The following is a 24,709-nucleotide window of genomic DNA, read 5'->3' on the forward strand; positions in this document are numbered from 1 at the left end:
GCTGAGAAACAAACAGGTTATGAGAGTAGTGTGGGAACTTGAATCAATGAAATTGGAGCTCATTGAGAAATGGCAAAAGTTACAGGGGAGTCCTGAAAACGGATTGAGAAAAATATATTTTTAAAAAACTTAATCACTGATTTTGACAAAGTACAACCATATTCCATCTCTGCAGCACCTTTCACAAATTTAAGACATCTCTAAGGAGTCAGGCTAGCTCAACTGGCTAGATGAAGAGTATGGTGAAAAATGCGAGTTCAATCCGGTGCTGGCTGAGAGAGAGAGAGACACACGCACACAGAATAAGAAAAAGACCAATATGCTGTTACTGTTGTAATGTAGGCAAATGTGGTATCAATTTCCACATTGAAAGACTGCACAAACAGCAATAACTAGAACAAGAGTGCACAATCTAAAAATGAAAGCCCCAAACTTCAAATAATGCTTTGGAATGGTTTATATCTACCTGAAAGGACAGGCAGCATTGGTTTATGACAGTCGATAATGTAACACTCCCTCAGTATTGCACTGAACTCTTCACCCAAACAATGTACTCAAGTTCTGGAATGAACCCACAATTTTTGACCCTTGATGCAGGAGTGCTACCGCTGATCCAAGGCTGACTGCTGGCTTTAAGTGTTTGCTTTATGAACACTGGCATTCCTTGTAAGTGAAATATCATCTTGTGCTCATCACACAGCAAATATACTTACTAGGTGGTCGGACAGGCTGGACCTGAGCCATACCTGGTGCCTGAGACATGCCAGGTGGCTGACCACCTGGTCCTGTCAAGGTACTCTGGTTTGGCAACATTCCCTGTTGCTGTTTTTGAAGCCGCGAGCGTCTTTTTTCCTCCAGCTCTTTTTGAATCTTGTAAATCTTCTCTGCTAGTAGGTGATAGTATTCATCCTAAACAGAGGCAAATCAAACATCAAGACTTAATAAATGTTCATATCAATTACTGGCTTACAATTCTAACTGCTCTTTTTGCTTGGATTGTTATTTTCTACTTTGCATATTACCGATCTGATGAGTTTTACAAGATTTGGGGACAGATGAGATGGAGATAAATTAAAAGGTATTAATCTCAATGAAGCTTGACCTCAATACATTGGAAAACATATCACCTGCCACCAACTAGCTGTTTACCAAGGTCAACATTGATCTGATTGTGGATTAGAACACAATGATTGCTTGATGTTGAATTGATAATTGTAAAAGTTGAGGAAACTTTTGAGACCTTTATCAAACAACATAATTTGTAGAAACAGAAAACTATTAGCACATCGGTGCTTGAAATCCCAGGGCAATTTTCTGGGCATGTCTACATCAAGTGTGTCCGCAGCCTGTGATTTTCTGCCTGTTGACATTATGTGCAGAAAATCATGATCCAGGGATGTGCAAATTTCCCAAAACAGAAGAATCGTTCCACAGCCCCATAACGGACATGTTACTTTTCAAGCATATGCTTTAATATTCAAAAGCATTATCGAGCTTTGTGGTATTCCACGAATGAAAAACCAAACTACTGGTCAAATGTAAATTCAGTTTGCTTCCCCCACCTCCCGTATATCTTTTGGCAATGAATACCACATACATAAGAACATATGATAAGGAATATCAAAAACTTAAGCTGAAGTATAGAACTGGAATTCTATCATATAATCCAGGATACTAAAACCACAAAGTACATATCTTCTAACAATATAAATGGAAAGTTAAAATGGAGCACAAATTATTTGTGCATACCTCATTTTTAGAGAAACCATTTAAAGCATCATATTAAACAGTGGTCATCACAATAACCTTTCAATGCTCCTCTGCCTTGGTTCACACTCCAAAAAAATTATGAGGTGCTCTTCATTTAGCACAACTTCTATAACATCCAACATAACACTCCTGATTAAGCGTCTGCAAAGATGTGTGTTTTCTGAAGACGGAGTCATTTTTAACCATTACATTATATGATAGGAAAACACAGAGGCACTCCAAAAGGTTCAGTAGGTAAAGGCCAAAAAAATACTTGTGTTCAACACTTCATTTCTGTTGAGATCACCTGAGGCATCTACAGAGACTCATCAGTTGCTATCAGTGCTTCTGGGATGGAATGGACAAGAGAGTGAAGAAAGATGAGTGCACACATCTTTGTATCAGTGCATTGAGGATTAGGCTTGGTTCTGACATCCCTTGTGGTCAGTTAGCCTGACACTAATGGTCTAAGCTCGTAGAGAAAGAATGAGTATGAGACTAAAATTATGGAATTTGTGGAAGCATATCTCAAAATGAGACATCTCTTGGAGAGGAAATGCTTTCTAGAGAGGAGGCTAAAAGACAGGAGAGAATGGGATGACGAGAGGGAGAAAGGAGGAATAACCTGGATATAAATGTATGAATCTCTGTTCAGAGTTGCCTCATTTATTTTAGGGGTAAAGGTTAGTTAATGCATCTGAGAAAACGCTTTGAATACTTTTTGTTCCATAAGCACATGGATCTCAAGATCAACTAAAACAATTGTTCAGGACTTAATCAACTAAATTAGATACACAACTAGAAAATGAAGGTGATGCATAACAGGTCAGGCTGTATCTGGAAGATTATTTCTCAGGTGGAGACACTTCATTATAACTGTTTCCAGTAACCCACTCCTTGTTTTTAAATGGACCTGTTACGTTCTTCCACCATTTTCTACCTGAATTTGAGATTTAAAATCATAGAGTCATAGAGGTTTACAGCATGTAAACATGCCCTTTGGCCCAATTTATCCATGCTACCCTTTTTTAAAAACCCCGAAGCTAGTCCCAATTGCCTGCATTTGGCCCATATCCTTCTATAGCCATCTTATCCGTATAATTGTCAAAATGTTTTTTTAAAAGATAAACTTGTACCTGCCTCTACTACCACCTCTGGCAGCTTGTTCCAGACACTCATCACCCTCTGTGTGAAAAAATTGCCCCTCTGAACACTTTTGTATCTCTCCCATCTTACCCTAAACGCATGCCCTCTAGTTTTAGACCTCCCTGCCTTTGGGAGAAGATATTGACTTTCTAGCTAATCAACGCCCCCTCAATATTTTATAGACCTCTATAAGATCACCCCTCAGCCTTCTACACGCCAGAGAATAAAGTCCCAGTCTATCCAGCCTTTCCTTATAACTCAAACCATCGAGTCCCAGTAGCATCCCAGTAAATCTCTTCTGCAGTCTTTCTATAATAGGGTGACTAGAACTGTACACACTTCCATCAACTCTTATCCTTAACACAATTACATTTGTCTTTTAATCGGAATGAGGTATTTGAAGAGAAAACCGATGAAACGTTAAGCTGAAATTACCCAATTTCAAATAACGATAGCTTTTGGACAGCCACATTTGAGTCGTGCAAGCCATAATATCTATAAAGTTAACGTAAACTACTCCATTTGAATATAACGTGTTCTGGAGATGTACATCATGGTAATGACTTAAAGAGAGAAAACTAAGATGTCCTCTATCCCAATTAGGCAAAGAGCACTTTGAGCTTTTAGAAACTACCCATTCAACTTGTATTTATTCTAAACTTGAGTAAATGATCCACTAGCTTTGTGCTTACATTAACCATTTCTCCCATTAAATTTTAAACATAGCCTCCTTATATCCAAAATTATATTAAAAAAATCAGCTTAAAGCCTAAATTAAAACACTGGACAAACTCTCCAGGCTCTGTGTCAATGCAAAATAAATTGCTACCATTCTCTTGAACAGAGAATGGACAGCATACCCCAAACTACAACTTTAATGCTAATATACAAGTTTTGCAGTTGAAATCCCACATTTGGGGACATCACAGGTGTCAGCACACCCAAAATGCAATGGGTTAGCCTCGTCCTGGGCAAACTACCTGCTTGATCATATGTGCAAACTGAAATGGAATTTAAACATAATCAGCAAACAAATCATGGAACTAAATATTTTAATTTCCTGGCCTGCAATACTAATACCATAAATTAAGCCTGGAAAAATAAAACATTGGAACATAAAAAAGAGAAGTAGGCCATTCAACACTATCTTAAACCTCAACTCCAGCTTCCTGCACTATCCCCAAATCTTTTTATTCCCTTAGTACCCTAAAAATCTATAATTTCAGTCTTGAATATACCTAACAGAGCATTCATATTTAGAGTAGATGATTTCATAAATCATGTTTGTTGAAGTCAAGACACTGCTCATTTCAGTCCTATATGGTCAATCCATTTTACTGGTTACCAAAACGTAAAACGTGGAGTGCCCACAGCAATCTGGGGTGGGGCCTCAACTTTTTAAGGGTTTAATATAAGTGACCCAGATGAAGGGACCTAAGCTATGGTTGCTAGATTTTCTGATAACACAATCTTGGTAGGATAAGATGGTGTGAAGAGGACATAAGGAGGCTACAAAAATATCAATAGGTCAAGTGAATGGGCAAAGGTTGGCAAATGCAGCATAATGTGGGAAAGCAGGAAATTGTCCATTTTAAAAAGGAAAATTAAAAAAGTAACAATATCTAAATGGTGAAAGATTGCAGAGCTCCGAGGCACAGAGGGATTATAGGAGTTCTGATGCATGAATCACAAAAGGCTGTATGTAGGTTCAGCAAACAATTTGGAAAGCTAATGGAATGTTATCATTTATTGTGAAAGGAACAGAATGCTTCAGTTGTACAGTGCATTAGTGAGACCACATGGAAGTACTGTGTACAATATTGGTCTCCCTATTTAAGAAAGGATGTGAATGTGTTGGAAATAGCTTAGAGAAGGGTTACTAAATTAATAGAGGATTGGGAAAATTGTCTTGAGGAAAGGTTGGTCAGAGTAAGTCGGATGAGGCATCTTGAATGAAACATACAAGGCCCTGAAGGGTCATGGCAGAGTCGATGTGGAAAGGATGTTTATTTCTCATAGGAGAATCTAGAACTCAGGGCCACTGTTTAGAAATAACAGATTGTCTATTTATGACAGAGATGAGGAGAAAATAGTTCTGAGTGTGGAGTGTCTTTGAAATTCTCTTGCTCAAAAGGCAGTGAAAGTAGAGTCTTTAAATATTTTTAAGGTCATGGTAGACAGATACCTGATAAGCAAGGGGTGAAAAGTAATCAAAGTTATTGGAGACAGTCAGGAATTTGAAGTTGAGATTGCAATCAGATCAGTGGTGCAGACTCAAAGGGCTGTGTGGCCTACTCCTGCTCCCAATTCGTTTGTATAAATGTTTGTATCCCTTACTCAGAGCATACCTGGTTCTGCACTCTTCATGATGTGGAGATGCTGGCGTTGGACTGGGGTAAACACAGTAAGAAGTCTCACAACACCAGGTTAAAGTCCAACAGGCTTATTTGGTAGCAAAGTGGCTTTTGCTACCAAATAAACCTATTGGACTTTAACCTGGTGTTGTGAGACTTCTTTCTGCACTCCTTAGCCAAGGAAAACTTTGTCTCAGCATCCACCTGTGAAGTCCCTCAAAAATTTTGCATTTTTCATTGAGATTATCTTTCATTTTTCTAAACTCTAAAGAATATAGGCCCATCCTAATCAAGCTCTTCTCAAAGGACAACACTTTCATCTCAGGAATCAGTCCAGTGAACCATCATTGCATTCCTCCTAAAGCAGAATCTTCTTTCCTCTCCAGTCACATCCTGACTTGCTGTGTTTCTAAAGTTCCCGTTCTTTTCAGATTTTTAGCATGAGCAGTATTTTGCAATGGCTACGAAGTCAACTACTCACCAACTCATTTCATTTCTGAACTTCAAAATGCTTATTATCTCGAATCAAACTGAAACCACTTTTGCATGTTACAAAGGGAATATGTACACATTTTGAAAATTGACAAGGGCTTTCATCACTTCCAGTTCCAAACCTGTCAGTGACTGGAATGTTATCTCACAGAATTCTATATATAGTGAGGGGTATGGCATTTATTTCCAAAAGGAAAGAATTTGTACTTGTTGCATGTATTACAACTTTCGGATTTAAAGAAAATTAAACCGAAATTTCAAGATTCTGCTCAGCGCTGAAAAATATTTATTTATCTTTAACAAAATGAATCTAACTTACTCTCTGCTGCCAAATTGTGTTCATTTTGTCAGCATGTTTGAGGGTGGGAAATAAAGCAAAAGTCAAACAGGTTTTCACACAAACAACCTACACTAGTTTTAGGGAAGAAGGAATTACTTCCATTCATCTTAGACAACCAAGTAGCCATGTATACAACAGGTTTCTACCAACCACATGTTACTGATCACAACTTAATCAAAAAGAAAACTCAAAGGATGAAACAAGTCAGTCTTCAGGACACAGGTATTACAGGAGTGGTCATTTTAGTTAAACTAATGTTCCTGTTTAATTCCGCATCCCTAGCAACATCTTCAGTATGCATGTGATCCCAATGAGGCTTAATTAAGTCATTTATACATAAGCTGGCTCTAGGGTCAGCTACATCAGTCCTTGGAATAACAGAATCAGTTCGACTATACTTGTAGGTATTGGTAAATACTGTCAAAAATGAAGCAGGGAGTCACACTAAAGCTGTTAATTAGGAAACACATTTTTGTTCAATACAACAGTAAGCGGAGGATGGCCACTTAACTGAAGGATGAGGCCCTCAGCTCTTGGTCCTCAGACTAATTATGTGCAATGCCTTTGCACACTTCAGAAACTCCGCTCTTTGTTATTACAACACGATTAAATGATTTAGTTCACATCACTTCATTCATCAAGCTTCCCATGAATGGGGACACAAAGCAAAGCAGAGTGCTCACTTGGATCAACCAGAACACTATGATATTGATTAGTTTTAGCTGGGCATCTTAAAGTAAGATAGAAACTGGGGATCACAGAAACATAGAAACTACAATGCAGAAGGAGGCCATTTGGCCCATCAAGCCTGTACTGACAACAAGCCCACCCAGGTCGTATTCCCATAACCCCATATAGTTACTCTTCAAATCTCCCAGATACTAAGGGGCAATTCAGCATGGCCAACCTAACCCGCAAATCTTTGGACTGGAAGAAACTGAAACACCTGGAGGAAACCCATGCAGACATGGGGAGAACAGGCAAATTCCACACAGACAGTTACCTGAGGCCGGAATTAAACCCAGGTCCCTGGTGCTGAGGCAGCAGTGCTAACCGCTGTGCCACCACAACAGACTGAATTCCTCAGACCACTGAATCTTTGCAGGTCAGACGAACCATCTAACTCCAAAGTGAGCCGAGTCCTTTGAGTCCCAGAACAAAACCTCAAATAATTAAATCTAAATCATTTAATTTTGTTGTAATAACAAGAGCGGAGGTTATGAAGGGCGCTGCATATAATTAGTCTGAGGATCAAGAGCTGACAGTCGCATCCTTCAGTTAAGTGGCCATACTCTGCTTACTGCATTGAAAAAAAAGTCTCCCCTTAATTAACAGCTTTAGTGCTGCCTCAACAGATTCTTGAGTAAATGAAAACAATTTAAGTTAACTTTCAGGCAGAACCTTTTGTTAAAATTCTCCAAGCAAAATATTAACGACTTTCTTGATGCCGATGGACAGCTGTGTATCTGTTATGAATTCATATTTCCAGCATATTCTCTACTTCAAAACATGGCACTTAACAGCATTGTCTGCAGTCTGCATTGATGGAATAAGTGATAAAGTTCATTTTGATGGGAATACGTACCCTGCTGTTTGCAGATTCATACATATCTCCTTCCACTTTCCGAGCATATGCCACAAGGTTTTCCATGCGACGATCCTTCAGTGCTGCTGGGTCAGGGGTTGGAAAAATGGCTTGCACGCTGTGGACAATAGGATATGTGGATTAATATCTAATTTCCTACTCAATTGAACCATATAATCTTTAATGATGTTGGTTGAGGGATTAACATTGGCCAGGACACAGGAGAGAACTCCCTTGCTTTTTTTTGGAATAGTGCCCAGACAGGGTTTTGGTTTACCATCTCTTAACTATAAGCATTGAAAGTTCCATAATATTTTGATGGGAATGGTATTTGCTTGCTTACTTAAGATTACTGTGACAATGCATAAATTTAATATGAAACAGTGCTCCTGCTCGAGATTTTCAATTAGATTCTATACCACTTCATACACCTATGTTGTACTCAACTCAGATGTTTATCAATTCAGTTTGATGAGAACATCAGCCTTACAGCTGCCTCTACAATGAGCACAGTCTACCATTTGCATGCAAACAGATGGACAGAGGAGGATTAGAGAGTAATTTATGGCCTTGCATTGAGTGGCGATTTCTTGAATTTCTTTCACAAATGACAAATACTTACAGTTTATGAACCAGATGATTGCGCAGATCTTGAGTTACATGTTCATGCCATGGTTTTCGTACAGCACTAGTGGAAGGTGCTGCTGTCGGCAATGTGCCAATACTACCAACATTTGTGCCATCGCTCATCATTTGGCTGAAAATAGCAAGGAGGTGGGTGTTATTCAAAAGGAATTCAATGATACTACTCAATTTTTAGAATTATGGAATGGTTACAGCTAGATAGTGATCATTTAGCCCAGAGTTCATGTCAGCTCTCTGCAAGAACAATTCAGCTAGTCCTACTCCCTTGCCCTCTTGCCTGTAATCTTACAATTTTTAAAAATCTACCAGTGCTTATTCAACTTCCTATTGAGAGCAACAATTGAATCAGCCTCCACCACCTGCACGCAGTGTACTGCAGGTCCTAATCCTTATTGTGCAAAAAAAATATTGCCACCTTTGGTTCTCTTACTGTCGTCTTAACTCTACGTCTCACGGTTCTGAATCCTTCTCTCAAATAATAATAGTTTTTCCCGTCTATTCTATCCAGACGTATGATTTTGAACAATGCCACCAAATCTCGTCCCAACCTTTCATACTCTGAGCAAAACACCAGCATCTTCAACCAATCCTCACTACTGAAGTCAGTGTCAGACAGCGTGGAAGGGTTGGACAAGCACCAGAGAGAAATGGAGGGGGAAGAAAGTGTGGCAGTGAAGGGAGATGGGTGAAGATCAGAGATTGAGCTGGGGTAGGGGCTGGTGAGATTTTTTCATGAAAAGCAGCCTTTAGATGTATGTATTAAGCAGTCAAAATATGGAATTTTGCAGATCCAGTTCACATTTTTTAATGTTTATTGCGGAAAGGAACTGACAAATGAAGTAACCATATTACGCTGGTAGAAAGAAATGAACATTTCTTACTTTGGTGTACCAAGGGAAGGTGGAAGAGCTGAGTCAGACATCAAGTTTGACTGATCGGGGGTTTGCACACCCAACCCTCCTACCACATTCATCTGGTTCGTACCTGCTGTGAGAAAGGAGTAGTCAGTAAAACAGCACCAATTCATAACCCTAAAGCTCAGGTTTCCAATTGTACCCCACGTCGTTATCTGAACAAACATTTCAAATATTTTTCTAGAGTAAAATCCATAGTCAGAAACTGAAAGAAAAATGTTTCAAAAGTGAATTCTATGCTAACAAAAAATATGAAAATAGGTAATTTAATCATATAGCCTTCTGATGACAAGGCTGTTATATGATGGCTCATAATTTTGGGGATTTGGTGGTAATTGGAGTGGGAGCAGAGGGGGAGTTGGGAGTCTACACAGGACACAAAACCAACCTGTTCTCCCTTTTGCATTTGTTTTAAGACTCCTTTTTATTTGATTTTTGCTCTCAAACAGTATTGTTTATCCTGGCAAAAAGAGGTTTTTGAATAAAAATTAACAGTAGCACAGAATCACTGGTGAGTATCCACTGGCTGTTCTCTTTTGTAGCCTACTGGTTGGCTGTGGAGGATGGGTTAAACTCTCTCCCCTCAGCTGCAAAATGATCATTGTATGCAAGGGAACTTTTAAATGATCTAGAAAGGAGTCCCTCAAATATGCCTCATGGAGCCCTACTTTTGTAACCATTTTCAGGCCATACTTCTTTGCTCTAGAAAATAAGAAAAAAAATCAGTTTCAAGATCATGGCCAAAGCTTTGGCCACCAAAACGTCCATTATGGTAACTCAGTAAGAATACCAATTTTATCCATCTTCATTTGGAAAAAGCTGTAATCACCACTCGGGCATTTGCTCACACTGGAAACCAAGGAAAAACGATAGCGGAGCGTTTGCAAAAACAAAAAAGTTCTCCCTTTCCTCAGCCTGTGCTTCCAACATACAGGCTAATTCTGCCAGGACCATAGGGCTCCAGTCATCATTACAGAAAAACATGGAGAAATAGCTGTGGTGGAAGTGACTGCCCTCAAGTCAAGGCAGCATTTAACTGAATTTAGTATCAAGAAGCCCTATTAAATGTTAGCATGAATCAGGGAAGATTCTTCCTGCAGTCAAATCAATAAAAAGGAAGATAACTGTGGTTTTTGAAGGCTAACCATCTTAGCTCCAACGCACTGTCCTGGTTCCAATAAACTTCAGCTTTTTAAAAATTATTCAGGCATTTAAAAGACATACGTGTCACTGGCAAAGCAATTACTACCCATCCCTAACTGTCCTGGAGAAGGTGGCTTAATTGAATTGCCACAACTATGGGGTTAAGATACTTCCACAATGCTGCTAGGTTGGGAGTCGCAGGATAGTGACCCAGGAGGTGAAGATGTACTATACTGTCAAGTTCAAATGGTGTATAGTGGTGCTCCCATGAGACTGCTGTTCTTGACCTTCTAGGTGGTATAGGAGAAGCCTTGGTGATTTGCTGTCATGCATCTTGCATATAATACACATTGCTGCCATGGTGCGCTGGGGTGTTGCAAGGTCAGTTACTCACAGCAGATTTCTCAGCCTCTGACCTCTTTTTATCTTGCTAGAGCAGCATTTGTTGCCTGGCCATAATTCATCCTAGAAAAGGTGGTGTTGAGGCAAATCCTTGACCACTGAAATCCATGTGGTGTAGATATATGATGTGGCGATGATGGTATTGGACTGGGTAAACACAGCAAGGAGTCTCACAACACCAGGTTAAAGTCCAACAGGTTTATTTGGTAGCAAAAGCCACTAACTTTCGGAGCGCCGCACCTTCATCAGGTAAGTGGGAATTCTATTCACAAACAAGGCATATAGAGACACAAACGCAAACTACAAAATAATGATTGGAATGCGAGTCTTTAAGGTAATCAGGTCTTAAAAGGTGCAGATGTGAGTGGAGAGAGTGTTAAGCATAGATCAAAGAGATGCGTATTGTCTCCAGACAGGACAGTTAGTGAGATTTTAAGCCCAGGCAAGTCGTGGGTATTACAAATGGTGTGACATGAATCCAAGATCCCGGTTGCGGCAGTCCTCGTGTGCAGAACTTGGCTATCAGTCTCTGCTCATCGACTCTGCGTTGTCACGTGTCGTGGTGAAGGCCACCTAGGAGAACGCTTACCCAAAGATCAGAGGCCGAATGCCCATGATCACCGAAGTGTTCCCCAACATGAAGAGAACGCTCTTGCTTGGTGATTGTCGAGCAGTGTTAATTCATCCATTGTCGTAGCGTCTGCATGGTCTCTCCAATGTGCCATGCCTCGGGGCATCTTTTCCTGCAGCGGTAGACAACGTTGGCTGAGTTGCAAAAGTATGTGCCATGTACCTGTGGATGGTGTTCTCATGAGAGATGTTGGCATCTGTGTTGATGATCTGGCACATCTTGCAGAAGTTGCTGTGGCAAGGTTGTGTGGTGTGGCCGAGCCTTCAGTACAGTGACCACGACAGCACACGACCCTGCCACAGCAACCTTTGCAAGATGTGCCGGATCAATGGTGCTGAGCTTCGAGTGCTGTTGAAATTGTCCTCATTCAGGAAAGTGGAGAGTATTCTATCACGCTCCTCATTGTGCCTTGTAGATATGGACAGGTTTTGCCACCATCTACAAGATGAGTTAGCTATCACAGAATAGGCAACCTCTGACCTTTTCTAAGGAACAGTTTTGTTGAAATATCATGGCGGCTGCGCCAAATTGTGATGGAGATATTAATAAGTAATCATAATTAATAACGATCTCTTTCTGGAGATGGTCCTTGCCTGGCACTCGTGTGACATGAATATTACTCATCAGCCCAGGCCTGAATGTTGACTAGATGATACGGCTGCTTGTGGATTTGATTTATTATTGTCATATGTATTGGTATGTATAGTGAAATGCATTGTTTCTTTTGTGCTATATAGACAAAGCATACTGTTCATGGGAGAGGGTGCGGAATGTAGTGTTGCAGTTTAGGGTACAAAGAAAGATCAACTTAATATAAGGTAGATCCATTCAAGAGTCTGATGGCATCAGGGAAGAAACTGCTCTTGAATTAGTTGGCATATGATCTCAGACCTTTGTATCTTTTTCCTGACTGAAGGTGGAAGAGGATATGTCTGGGCTGCATGGGGCCCTTGATTATGTTGGCTGCTTTTCTAAGGCAGTGGGAAGTGTAGACAGAGTCAATGGATGGGAAGCTGGTTTGCGTGATGGACCAGGCTATGTTCACAACCCTTTGTAGATTCTTGCAATCTTGGTCAGAACTGCTTCAGTATCAGAAGAGTTGCAAATAGTGCTGAATATTGTGCTATCAGGGAACATCCTCAGTTCTGATCTTATGATGGTTTTGTTGAAGGCACTAAATGATAAACTCCTGTAGTGATGCCTTTGGTCTCCTACAATCCCAACCATCTTCCTTTGTGCAGAAATGACTCCAAAAGAATACCCGCCCCCAACAAGTCTCACTGGATTTAATTTTGCTAGGGATCCTTGATCCTACGTTCTGTCAAATGCTGTCCTGATGTCAAATTCAATGACTCACATGCCACTTTTGAAATTCAGCTCTCATGCCCATGTTTGGACAAAGATTAGAATATCGAGTTGAACAGTCCGAGCAGATGGGGATACTCATGGACCCCCCTCCCTATTGTTTAATTGTCCTCCTCACTTGATCTGATTTGTTCGAGTGAGATCGCTTAGTTCTGTCTATTGTATGCTGCTTCCACTGTTTGGCATGCATACAGCACTGTGTTAGTTTCATCATTTTCAGATCTGCTTGCTCCTGACATGCTCTCCTACATTCCTCAATGAATCAGGGTTGGTTCCTGACTTGATAGTAAGAGCTGAATGAGGGATGTGCTATGCCGTGAGGTTAAAGATTGTAGTGGAATACAAGTCTGCTGCTCATGGTTGTCTCATCAATGCCTTGTTTTAAAGCTCTTGGATTTGTTCTGATTCTACCCCCTGTAGCAGAAACATGTGAATTACTCTCCATTTGCCTGGATAAATGCAGCTTCATGAATACTCAAGAAATCCAATAAATCCCAAAGCAAAGCAGCCTGCTTGACTGGCCCCCAATGTCTCTTGGTGCACAGTGGCAACAATGTGCACCATGTACAAGATGCATTGCAGTATCTCGCCAACGCTTCTTGAACAGCATCTTCCAAACCCATTGCCCCTGCCATCTCGAAGATCAACGTAGCAGACGGACGCAAACACCACTAAATTCCCCTCAAGCCACACAGCACCTTGACACAGAAACAGAATGCTCTTCCTTCATTGTTTGTTTCAAAACCCTGGAACTCCTTACTTAACTGTGGGTGCAGTTTTACCATCATACCGTTGAGATTCAAAAAAGTGGCTCATCGTCATCTTCTCAAGCGCAGTTCAGGATGGGCAATAAATGCTAGCCTTGCTAGCAATCATTCCATTAATAAGTAAAAAGAGAATACCGTGCCAGTTTTGGCATTTCTAAAATGAGAACCAAAAACAATTTAAAATTGGAGAAACAAACGTGTTTTTCATTAAATGTTACAAGTTGGGCCTATCATGACAAAATCGTTGGAAGATATTAGCCAACACAAAAAGCTGCTGATTCTAATACAATGGAGGAAGACCGCGTTTTAGCATATACTTAATTTCATCTTTTTGTTGAAGCCATGCAACTTGTAGGTTATCACAGTTCTTACCCAATGGGTTAGGCCTCATTGACTGGTGGACTTGAGGCTGTGTTGGCTGTTGGCCTTGTACCTGAGGCTGTGGCTGCGTTTGTGGCTGATTACCATAGGGCAGTCCAAGTGCGGCATATGCTCTCTGCATTGAGCTGGGATCGATAGGGTTCGAATTAGCGGAGGTGCCCTGTGGACCACTTCCAACTGCACCCACTGTGTTTGGTAACCCACTCGGCAGAGAGCCTAATAGGGCTGTAAAAGTTGATAAAGTACATTTGTATTAAAATTACTGACTAGTCATTACACAACACCCATATAGACATATGGTTGGTTTGCAAGAATATCTCACCTTCCATGTTGATAATGATTTTTCACAGCAAAATTGTTTTTGTGGACGAGTACACGCCACACAATTTTTTTTTTTAAATAAAAAACTTAAATGATATAAACCGCTGTGCATTCACTAATCTGAATCAAACACAGATGTGAAAGGCTTTTTTCATATTCTTTAATCATTCTATTGTGACAAATTAAAACAAACTCACTTCCTCTTGGCTATTCCCAAGCAATGTCTTTGGCTAATTTTGGGCTTTGTATATTCCTTTGAAGATTGAGACAAGCAGTTTCAGAAGAAAATGAAAACAAACGGTTTCTCTTTCCTAATAGTCTTGATGAAAGATATTTCAATTGATTCGATAATCCTGAGTTTCCAAGATAATTATTCAATTTCATTTTCAATAAAGGACGCTGCAACAGAGTCTGATATGGTGTCCATATTGGATGCAAAAGAATCAAAAGTATTGGGGGAAAGGCAAATTGTGCGGAGGGTGTGGAGAGTCTGCAGAAGGATATAGATAGGCTGGGCGAATGGGCCAGGAAATGGCAAATGGAATTTAATGTTGGCAAGTGTGAGGTGGTCCACTTTGGTAGGAAGAATGGTAGGAAGGACTATTACTTACGTGGCGAAAAACTGCAGCAGGCGACGGTGCAGAGGGACCTCGGGGTCCCTGTGCATGAGTCGCAAAAACCCAGCCTGCAGGTGCAGCAGGTGGTCAGGAAGGCGAATGGGATGCTGGCCTTCATAGCGAGGGGGATTGAATATAAAAGTAGGGGGGTCTTGCTGCAGCTGTATAGGGCATTGGTGAGGCCGCAGATGGAGTACTGTGTGCAGTTTTGGGCGCCGCACCTGCGCAAGGATATTTTGGCCTTGGAGGGAGTGCAGAGGAGGTTTACTAGGCTGATACAGGAGTTGAGGGGATTGAGCTATGAGGAGAGGCTGAATAAACTAGGCTTGTACTCGCTAGAGTTTAGAAGAATGAGGGGAGATCTCATTGAGACGTATAAGATGATGAATGGGATGGATAGGATAGAGGTGGAGAGACTCTTCCCGCTCAAAAAAGACAGTAGGACTAGGGGGCACAGCCTCAAGATAAAGGGGAGGCGGTTTAGAACGGAGTTGAGGAGGAACTTCTTCACTCAAAGGGTGGTGAATCTCTGGAATTCTCTGCCCGTTGAAGTGGTGGAGGCTGCCTCGCTAAATATTTTTAAGAAGCGGGTTGATGGGTTTTTGATAAGAGAGGGGATTAAGGGTTATGGGGAGAGGGCGGGAAAGTGGAACTGAGCCACAACAGATCAGCCATGATCTTATTGAATGGCGGGGCAGGCTCGAAGGGCCAGATGGCCTACTCCTGCTCCTATTTCTTATGTTCTTATGTACTCAATGCTTGGAAAGTTAAAGGTGCAAAGTTGTGCAAATTAAATCAAATGTTTAATTAATCAGATTCCATCTGGATTTGAAGTATCCAAGTTTTCTTCTTTATAGTGCATATCCTGGCAGCTCATGGGCTGCACTTAAATTTTAAATGCACGTTCCTATTAATTAATGTAGGTCTCAAGATCTTGGCTATTCTGATTTAGGATTTATTGAATGGTGAAGTAGCTGTACTAAGACTGACACTTTTCAAATGTCAAGGCTCAAGAAATTTAAACATGATAATCCATAAAGAAAACAAGAGAATTGCAAAAAAAAACAAAAAACAAAAACCCAAAGCCACCTGTTCTAGACTGCCAGGGCTTCTCTGCCTGTACTTGGTTCAGCTGCATAGTGTGGACACCTTTGGTCATTAGGTCTAGGCCAATGAAACTTCCAAGTATGAATTCCGGTAATTGAGATTTTCTGCCTTAAAAGTCAAATGTTAAAGCTACACCCCCTCAAGGGAACATAATTTACCTCACAAAAAAGCCTAATTAAAAAGATCTATGAAAATAATTTTTCTTCACAAATCTACTTCAGAACCACATGGTTTGTGTGTTCACTGGTGCTCTGTTCTTTACAGTGAGATCTACAGCTTCAGGAAAATGTTTTCTCATTACTGGAAAAAGCAAACACCAAAGATATAAATGTTACAAGAGTACCAGTAAACAATCAGGATGTTAAAAAGAAAATCTGTATGTTATGAAATATTACCACTTTTCTAAAAAGTGTGACTCTTCTAGAACAGGAACACGATTTAAGTTTAAGTATGTGCATTTAAGCCTATATAATCTATTTATAGGGAGCCAGGAAAGAAAATAGCAAACAGGATTCAAAGTTCGTAAACTCCGGATTACTGTCTGTAACACACGAGTGAGTGTAGAAATTGGAGGATAGAGCAGGTGAATTGATGGTTGGAGAGATGGCTTTGGATCCTACAACAATGGAACCGGTTGTGAGTTAGATGGAACTCATACAGGCCAGAGGAGATCCTTGCAGGATGGTTTCCTAGCGCTGTTGGAGAGGCCTTAAGCTAACTTGGCAGGGAACTGGGAACGAGGAGGTAACATTGGAGGGGAAAAACAAGGTGCCAAAATAACAGCAACTTATATTGGTAAGAATCAGGACAGATAGATAGCACTAGATGAAGAGACACTAAGGTATTAACAGGAATCACAGGAACCTAAGTAGGAGCAGGAGTAGGCCATCTAGCCCTTCGAGCCTGCCCCGCCATTCAATAAGATCATGGCTGATCTGAAGTGGATCAGTTCCACTTTCCCGCTCTCTCCCCATAACCCTTAATTCCCTCGTCTGTCAAAAACCTATCTACCCGTGACTTAAACATATTTAGTGAGGTAGCCTCCACCACTTCAACGGGCAGAGAATTCCAGAGATTCACCACCCTTTGAGTGAAGAAGTTCCTCCTCAACTCCAATTTACCATGCAGCACCCCCCCCCACAATTTTGAGGCTGTGCCCTCTAGTCCTGCTATCCTTTCAACGTGGGAAGAATGTCTCTACCTCTACCCTATCCATCCCTTTCATTATTTTGTACATCTCTATAAGATCCCCCCTCAGACCCAGTCTATTTAGTCTCTCTTCATAGTCCAACCCCCTCATCTCCAGTATCAGCCTAGAGAACCTCCTCTGCACTCACTCCAAGGACAAAATATCCTTGTGCAAGTGTGGTGACCAAAACTGCACTCAGTACTCCAGCTGCGGCCTCACCAGTTGCAGCAAGACCTCCCCGCTTTTACATTCTATCCCCTTCGCTATAAAGGCCAGCATCCCATTCGCCTTCTTGATCACCTGATGCACCTGCAGACTGGGTTTTTGCGACTCATGCACAAGGACCCCCAGGTCCCTCTGCACCGTAGCATGCTGCAGCTTTTCGCCCTTTAAATAGTAATCCCTCCTACTATTATTTCTGCCAAAGTGGATAACCTCACACTTGCTAACATTATACTCCATCTGCCAGGTCCTTGCCCAATCGCTCAGCCTATCCAGATCCCTCTGCAGGCTTTCCACACCCTCCATGCAATTTGCTTTACCACTCATCTTCGTGTCATCAGCAAATTTCATCACCCTACACTCAGCCCCCTCCCTCCAGATCATCTATATAAATGGTAAATAGCTGAGGCCCCAGCACCGATCCCTGCGGCACTCCACTAGTCACCAACCGCCAATCAGAATAGCACCCATTGATACCAACTCTGTCTCCTATTAGACAACCAATCCTCTATCCACGTTAACACCTTACCCCCAACTCCGTGCACACTAACCTTCTGTAGCAACCTTTTATGAGGCACCTTATCAAACGCCTTTTGAAAATCTAGAAATACCACATCCACCGGTTCCCCTCTGTCCAGCGCCCTAGTCACATCCTCATAGAAATCCAATAAATTTGTCAAACACGACGTCCCCTTAACGAATCCGTGCTGTGTCTGCTCTATCAAACAATTCTTTTCTAGGTGCCTCGTTATTTCTTCTTTGATGACGGATTCAAGCATTTTTCCAACTACAGATGTTAAACTAACCGGCCGATACTTCTCTGCCTTTTGTCTGCTACCTTTTTTAAACAGCGGCGTAACATTAGCCGTTTTCTAATCTTCCCGCACTTCCCCGGAATCCAGTGAATTTTGGTAAATAATCACTAAGGAATCCACTATCACCTCCACCATTTCCTTCAGAACTCTGGGATGCATTCCATCCGGTCCTGGGGACTTGTCCACCTTCAGTCCCATTAGTCTATCAAGCACTACCTCTCGTGACACTAATCGCATTCAGGCCCTCAACTCCTACCATCCTTCTATCTTTAATATCCGGCAAACTATTTGTGTCCTCCTCCGTGAAGACCGAGACAAAAAAGTTTTTTAAGGCCTCAGCCATTTCCTCATCTCCCACCACTAAATCCCCCCTCTCATCCTCTAAGAGTCCAACATTCACTCTAGCCAGCCTCCTCCTCTTTATATATTTGTAAAAACTCTTACTGTCCTTTTTTATATTTAATGCTAGTTTAGCTTCATAGTCTATTCTTCATCAACTTCTTAGTCATTCTTTGTTGATTTTTAAACCTCTCCCAATCTTCTAATCGTCCACTACTTTTAGCCACTCTGAATGCATCAGCTTTTAATTTAATACTCTCCTTTATTTCCTTCGATAACCATGGCTGGTTAATCCCTTCTCCTACATTCCTTCTTTACCATCGGAATATATTTCTGCTGAGCACCGAAAAAGATCTCCTTAAAGATCCTCCACTGTTCCTCAGCAGTCCTACCAACCAATCTGCGCCCCCAATCTACATTTGCCAATTCCTCTCTCATCCTATTGTACTCCCCTCTGTTCAAAACAGAGGACACAGGTTCGGGACCCTACTTTTTCATCCTCCATCTGCAAAAACTCAACCATACTATGGTCGCTCGTCCCAAGAGGGTCCCTCACAATAAGATCCCTAATTCTACCTGCCTTGTTACACAACACCAGATCTAAGATAGCTCGCTCCTTCGTAGGTTCCATCACACACTGTTCAAGGAAACTATCCTGACAGCATTCCAAGAACTCTTCCTCAAGCCCACCACGTCCGACTTGGGTCAATCAATATGCAGATTAAAATCCCCCATAATTATTGCCGTTCCATTTCTGCACGCATCATTTATTTGCTTGTTTACAGCCCGCCCCACCTCTAAGTTATTATTTGGGGACCAATAGCCCACACCCACCAACGTCTTCCTCCCCTTACTATTCCTTATCTCCACCCACAACGATTCCACGTTTTGCTCTTTGGAGCCTATATCTTCCCTTACTACCGCCCTGATATTATCCTTAATCAACAGAGCTACCCCACCCCCTTTTTCCTCCTGTCTATCCTTCCTAAACACTTGATACCCCTGGACATTCCACGTTTCCGTAATGGCCACCAGATCACATCCATTTGTGCTGATCTGCGCCACCAGCTCATTCACTTTGTTCCGAATGTTTCGTGCATTCAGGTAAAGTGTCTTCATACCAGCCTTTATCTGGACCTTATTTGAAGGAACGCTACTAACCTCTCATGCCCCTTATTCCCTTTATTATTGGGACATCCTCAACATTTTCCTGCGCCCGTACCCTCTCTTTTACTTTAGATATTGTAATTTCTCCCACCCTTGCACCCTCTGAAGGAGGACTGCAGTAAGGCTTAAATTTGATTTACTGTAAGCATGTGACTGCAACGAGGTGAGGGTACAGATGGGAATGGGATACTAGTGTCCTGGATACAAAGTGCTTAGGAAAGATAGAAAAAGGAAAAAAGGATGGTTGGCAGTGTTGACTAAGGATAATATTAGCAATAGAGAGAAAGGATGCCCTAGAGGGATGAAGGACAGAATCCAAATGGTTAGAACTAAGAAATAGCAGCACCATTATACTACTCAAGTGTATTCTAAAGGCTATTAAATATTGGGAAACATAACAAGAAACAAATTTTGTAACGGAGTTACAGGGAGGTTCAAAAAGTTATAATGGGGGACTTCCATTAGTCTAATATGGACTGGAAAAGTGCGTCCGAAATGCTTTCAATTTTCTATGTCAGTATGTTTCTAGTCCAATGAGGAAGGAAACATTATTGGTTCTGGGCAATGACATGGGTGAAGTGGGTCAAGTGTCAGTAAGACATTTAGAAGACAGCAAGTATCGAGTTATGAAATTTAGGTTAGCTATGGAAAAAGGCAAGAAGCAATCCAGAGTAAAAATAATTAGAATAGGGCCAATTTTAGTGGGATATGAATGGACCAGGCAAATTGGAATCAAAACTTGGCAGGCAAAACTGTAATGCAACAAAGGGCTGTCTTCAAAAGAGGCAAACATACGCGTATAGCTCAGGTACAAAGGGAGAAAAGATTGGACAAACAAAGTCAAAAGCTTTGGATGACAAAGCAAGTGGGTAAGATGAAGCTTAAAATGGTTGTGTATCAACCACCTGACATCTGTCACACACAAGTGAGAACCAAGCTGTGTATAGGACATTCAGAGGGGAAAACTTAAAAATGAAAAGCAGGAAGGGAATATGAGAGACTGGCAGCTAACATAAAGGAGAATCCAAAATAAGCAGAACAGGCAAAACATTGATGAAGAGGCAATATTAGAAGGACTGGTTGTAACTTAAAAGTTAATAAGCCACCAGGGATGGATAAGATACATCTGAGGATACTGAGGGAATTATTGGTGAAAATACGGAGTCATGGTTCGTAATTTTTCAATCCTCCTTGGAGGTGGGCCAGAATACTCTCCATAACTGCAAATCCCACTCCTCTGTTCAAAAAAGAGTTTAAGGATAAACCCAGAACTAGGGGTTAATGGGGAAGGCGATGGCCTAGAGGTATTATCGCTACGCTATCAATCTAGAAACTCAGCTAATGTTCTGGTTCGAATTCCACCATGGTTGATAGTTGGAACTTGAATTCAATCATCAAAAATCTGGAATTAAGAATCTACTGATGACCACAAAACCGTTGTTGTTGATGGAAAAAACCCATCTAGTTCACCACCGTCCTTTAGGAAAGGAAATCTGCTGTCCTTACCTGATCTGGCCTACATGTGACTCCAGAGCCACAGTAATGTGGTTGACTCTCAACTGCCCTCAGGCAATTCGGGATGGGCTATAAATGCTGGCCAGCCAGTGAAGCCCATGTCCCATAAACGAATAAAAACAATCAAATTATCTTGGTGGTGGGAAAAGTTTTGAAATGATAATCCAGCACAAAATTAGCAGTCACTTGGACAAATGTAGATTAATTAAGGAAAGTCAGTATTGATCTGTGAAGGAACAATCTCCCTTAACCAGCTTGATCAAATTTTATGACAAGTAACAGAGGTTTATGAGGTTAGTGCAGTTGATGTAGTGTAGATGGGCTTCCAAAAAGTATTTGCTACACTACCACATACCAGACCTATGAGAAAGGTTAGAGCTCATGGAATAAAAGGGACAGTAGCATCATGGATATAAAATTGGTTGAGTGACAGGAAACAAAAGTGACCTGCTACTGGATCTCGTAATGGGAAAGGAACCAAAAAAAGGTGGGGAAGCATTGAGGCAATAGTGACCACAATATGCTTAAAGAGTGATAGGAAAAGATGCACGTATGGCAAGAACAAAATTAATAGATCAGAGCAAAGCTGATTTTGTGGGGCTGGGAATAAAACCGGTAAACAACAATATCGAGTAACAATGAGCAATATAAACATGGATAAGTGTTCAGGAAAACAGATCCTGCTAAAAGAAAGCAACAAACTAAACATTCGTGATACTCTACAGATGAATAAGGAACATTTGAGGGTTAGAAAAGAGATAAGTACATTGACAGCAGAAGAATTCAATGAGAGAAAGTAAGAGGAAATTTGGAGAGAAGTCAAAAAATGACGAGAAGTGCAAAGAGGAACAATGCAATTAAACTGTAAAACAAAACATTTGTTATTGATGTACCTGTAAAATAAAAGAAAGCTGTGATGTGAATAGGATCATTAACGGATTGACAGGATAATAAAGTTAACAATTAACTGAAATTCGAGCAGGCAGAAATATGAAATAATTATTTTGCTTCAGCATTTATCAGGGAGATAAAACAGGCAGATATGACATTGAATGATTAATGAGATAAGTGCATTTAAAAAAAGGTTGATTAAATAAGCAAAATAAACACTAAATGTAAATCAGGCCAATATTTTCATCAGACTTCACATTATTGAAATAGTATTCTAATGATAGCAGGATATATTGGCACTCACATTATCAGCCTATACTAATTAGTGCTCTGTTCTCTATACGTTTTAAGATGACTGAGAATGGTAAAGCTTATTAATAATTTATTACACATATATGGAACTGTGAATCAATGGCACTTACTCTGCTGATTCCTCTTGTCACTGGCATTTTTCAGGGGTAGGCATACGGGACAGTCATGTCGAGTGCAGTTTTTCCAGTGAGAGATGATCTGCCTTGATGATGCACAGTGAGCAACTGCGTAACAAAAACAGCCAGATTTCTAATATTAATTTAGTGGACACAGGGTCAGATCAAACTGGGTAACTGCAAATCAACTGTTTTTAAAATGTCCTTATTTTAGAAAGCAATACTAGAAGGCTGCTGTGGCTAAGAACGTGTCAGCACAAGACAGAACACAAACTATCAGATCATGACAAGCGGGCCCGACTGAGGAAAAGCATGTGGCACAGAGAAATGAAACACATTTCATTTAAAAGTGATACAAGGATCCAAAGAACAACCATGGGGTACAATTTAATTTTCCCACTCTGCTGAGCTCACACTCTCACCTTTAACACTGCTGTGAGAAGTTGGCAGCTACACGAAATGCTCCCGTAAGGATATGCACGGAGTGAGGGAAGACGATATTGGAGAATTACCCAGCCACTCTTGCACACAGCCAGCTGACAATGCTACTGTTCAGTAATACCTACCCCTTTGCAATTAGAAGATTACTTGTTCCAAGCAGTCTCAAGGAACAATGGTGAACAGAGAAAAAAGTATTTTTCAGACAGTACAACAAAATGTGCACCCTGAACATTTAATTTGTTAAATCAAGTTTTGCTTTTCCCTGTAGGCCAAGAATTTATCAGCTGTCAGTGACACAATTATAGTCATGTTTCTTGCATCAACACCCTTTAGAATTATATAGAATGCCACAGTAGAAAAGGTTTGCTATTTGAGCCATCTCTGAAGGTGTCAAACATGAGAACACAAATTGCAAGGGATTTCATTACAAATATGCTTCATTTTTTAAAAAAAAACACCCTTCTCATTGAACAATCTGAGAGATGGGTCAAGAAGGATGGGGGGTGGTGGTGGGAGAGTGTTTACATTTGTCACAGTCACATTGTATTTTGATAAGAGCTGTTTTGGTACTGTTTTGGAATCTGTGAACATAGGGGAGGAATGGGAACAAGCCATGTTATTTCAGAAATGATACCCATTAATCAAATGTTAAAAGCTTGATTTTCATATTCTCAAAATGTAAACAGAACTTAATTTCTGTTCAGCACGTCACCTCAAATCAGTATTGTAGGAAGAAGTTTCACAAATCAAAACCAATCTGCATGGTTAAGAGAGAATACCCTCATAGGAGCTCAAATAAAAATCGAAGTACTACACATTCTTCAAAGCAACACTTGTTCTGCTTACCACCTGGACTTCTGCAAGTGTCCTTGAAGGATATGGATTGGTGTTCAACGCCCCATTTTGTGTTTAAAAATAGTGAAGAGAGCATTTAAAATTAGGTTTCAAATGTTCATTGATATACTCAAAACAAATTATGGTTAAATCTTATGGTTATATGCAGGAGGACTGTATTTGAACCCTAGCCACCTAGCTCTTTAAAAAGTGTGTAAGTAGTGCTCAAAAGGTTCAATCAAGTACACTTACCCTGGCAGGACTTGCCTGCCTGACAGTGAGTCATGTGATTCAGGACGTTTTTCATGGTTCGGCAGTGGGGCAGTGCACAGGGTCGCACCTCACCATTTGCCTGTTCTCTCCGCTGACATTTGTGGGCATGGAGCAGTAGGACCAGCTGCTGCTGTATTAGTTTGCGCTTCTCAGGGTCTGCAGTCGGTGCAGATGCCATTCCTTGTGATGGTACCTGGGACGGTACTTGTACCATCCCTACCTGCTGAACCTGGGACTGCTGTTGCGACTTGAAAAGAGAAAGAAAGAAAGTGAAAAGATGACTCAAAATCCAATGACAATTTCTAGATTGGAGGAGGAAAAAAAAAAGTTTCTAAAAGAAATTGAAAACAAAGAAAAGTAGGAAAAATAAGTCCAAAAATAGACCATCATTCTGATACTGGCTAGAAGGCCAAATAATGTAGTCATGAAACTTATCCCAGGTTTTTTAATAAGGGGTACACTTAACACTTTTCTTTCAGGCACGTGTCATTATGTTACTCTTTTTCAAGAGTCAAAGCCTGCAACTAACACAAACAATTTCTCCCTAAGCTAGTGTACTTCATGAAACAGAAAAAAAATGAAGGGTAGATAAAGAAAAATACAAACACAACTTTAACTCCAAGCCCAATATCAACT

At 40.8% G+C, this 24,709-nt stretch overlaps 1 protein-coding gene across 4 annotated transcripts in view; it reads right to left on the reverse strand.

Annotated features, from left to right (window-relative positions):
- crebbpb (CREB binding lysine acetyltransferase b) overlaps window positions 1-24,709 on the reverse strand; it is a 144,119-nt gene that overhangs the window by 82,867 nt on the left and 36,543 nt on the right. For 2 of the 4 annotated variants that reach the window (XM_080206734.1, XM_080206732.1), the window contains exons 4-10: window positions 24,053-24,320; window positions 22,520-22,633; window positions 13,906-14,139; window positions 9,193-9,295; window positions 8,289-8,423; window positions 7,667-7,784; window positions 714-909 (exon numbers count right to left, since the gene is read on the reverse strand). In XM_080206734.1, coding sequence (XP_080062860.1) covers window positions 714-909; window positions 7,667-7,784; window positions 8,289-8,423; window positions 9,193-9,295; window positions 13,906-14,139; window positions 22,520-22,633; window positions 24,053-24,320 — 1,168 coding nt within the window. Of the gene's footprint in view, window positions 1-713; window positions 910-7,666; window positions 7,785-8,288; window positions 8,424-9,192; window positions 9,299-13,905; window positions 14,140-22,519; window positions 22,634-24,052; window positions 24,321-24,709 lie in introns of all 4 variants that reach the window. The other 2 variants (XM_080206733.1, XM_080206731.1) reach the window with 1 other exon arrangement.

The sequence above is a fragment of the Carcharhinus amblyrhynchos genome, chromosome 18 (genome assembly GCF_965287045.1).
Source record: "Carcharhinus amblyrhynchos chromosome 18, sCarAmb.v2.hapA, whole genome shotgun sequence".
Classification (NCBI taxonomy): Eukaryota; Metazoa; Chordata; class Chondrichthyes; order Carcharhiniformes; family Carcharhinidae; genus Carcharhinus; species Carcharhinus amblyrhynchos.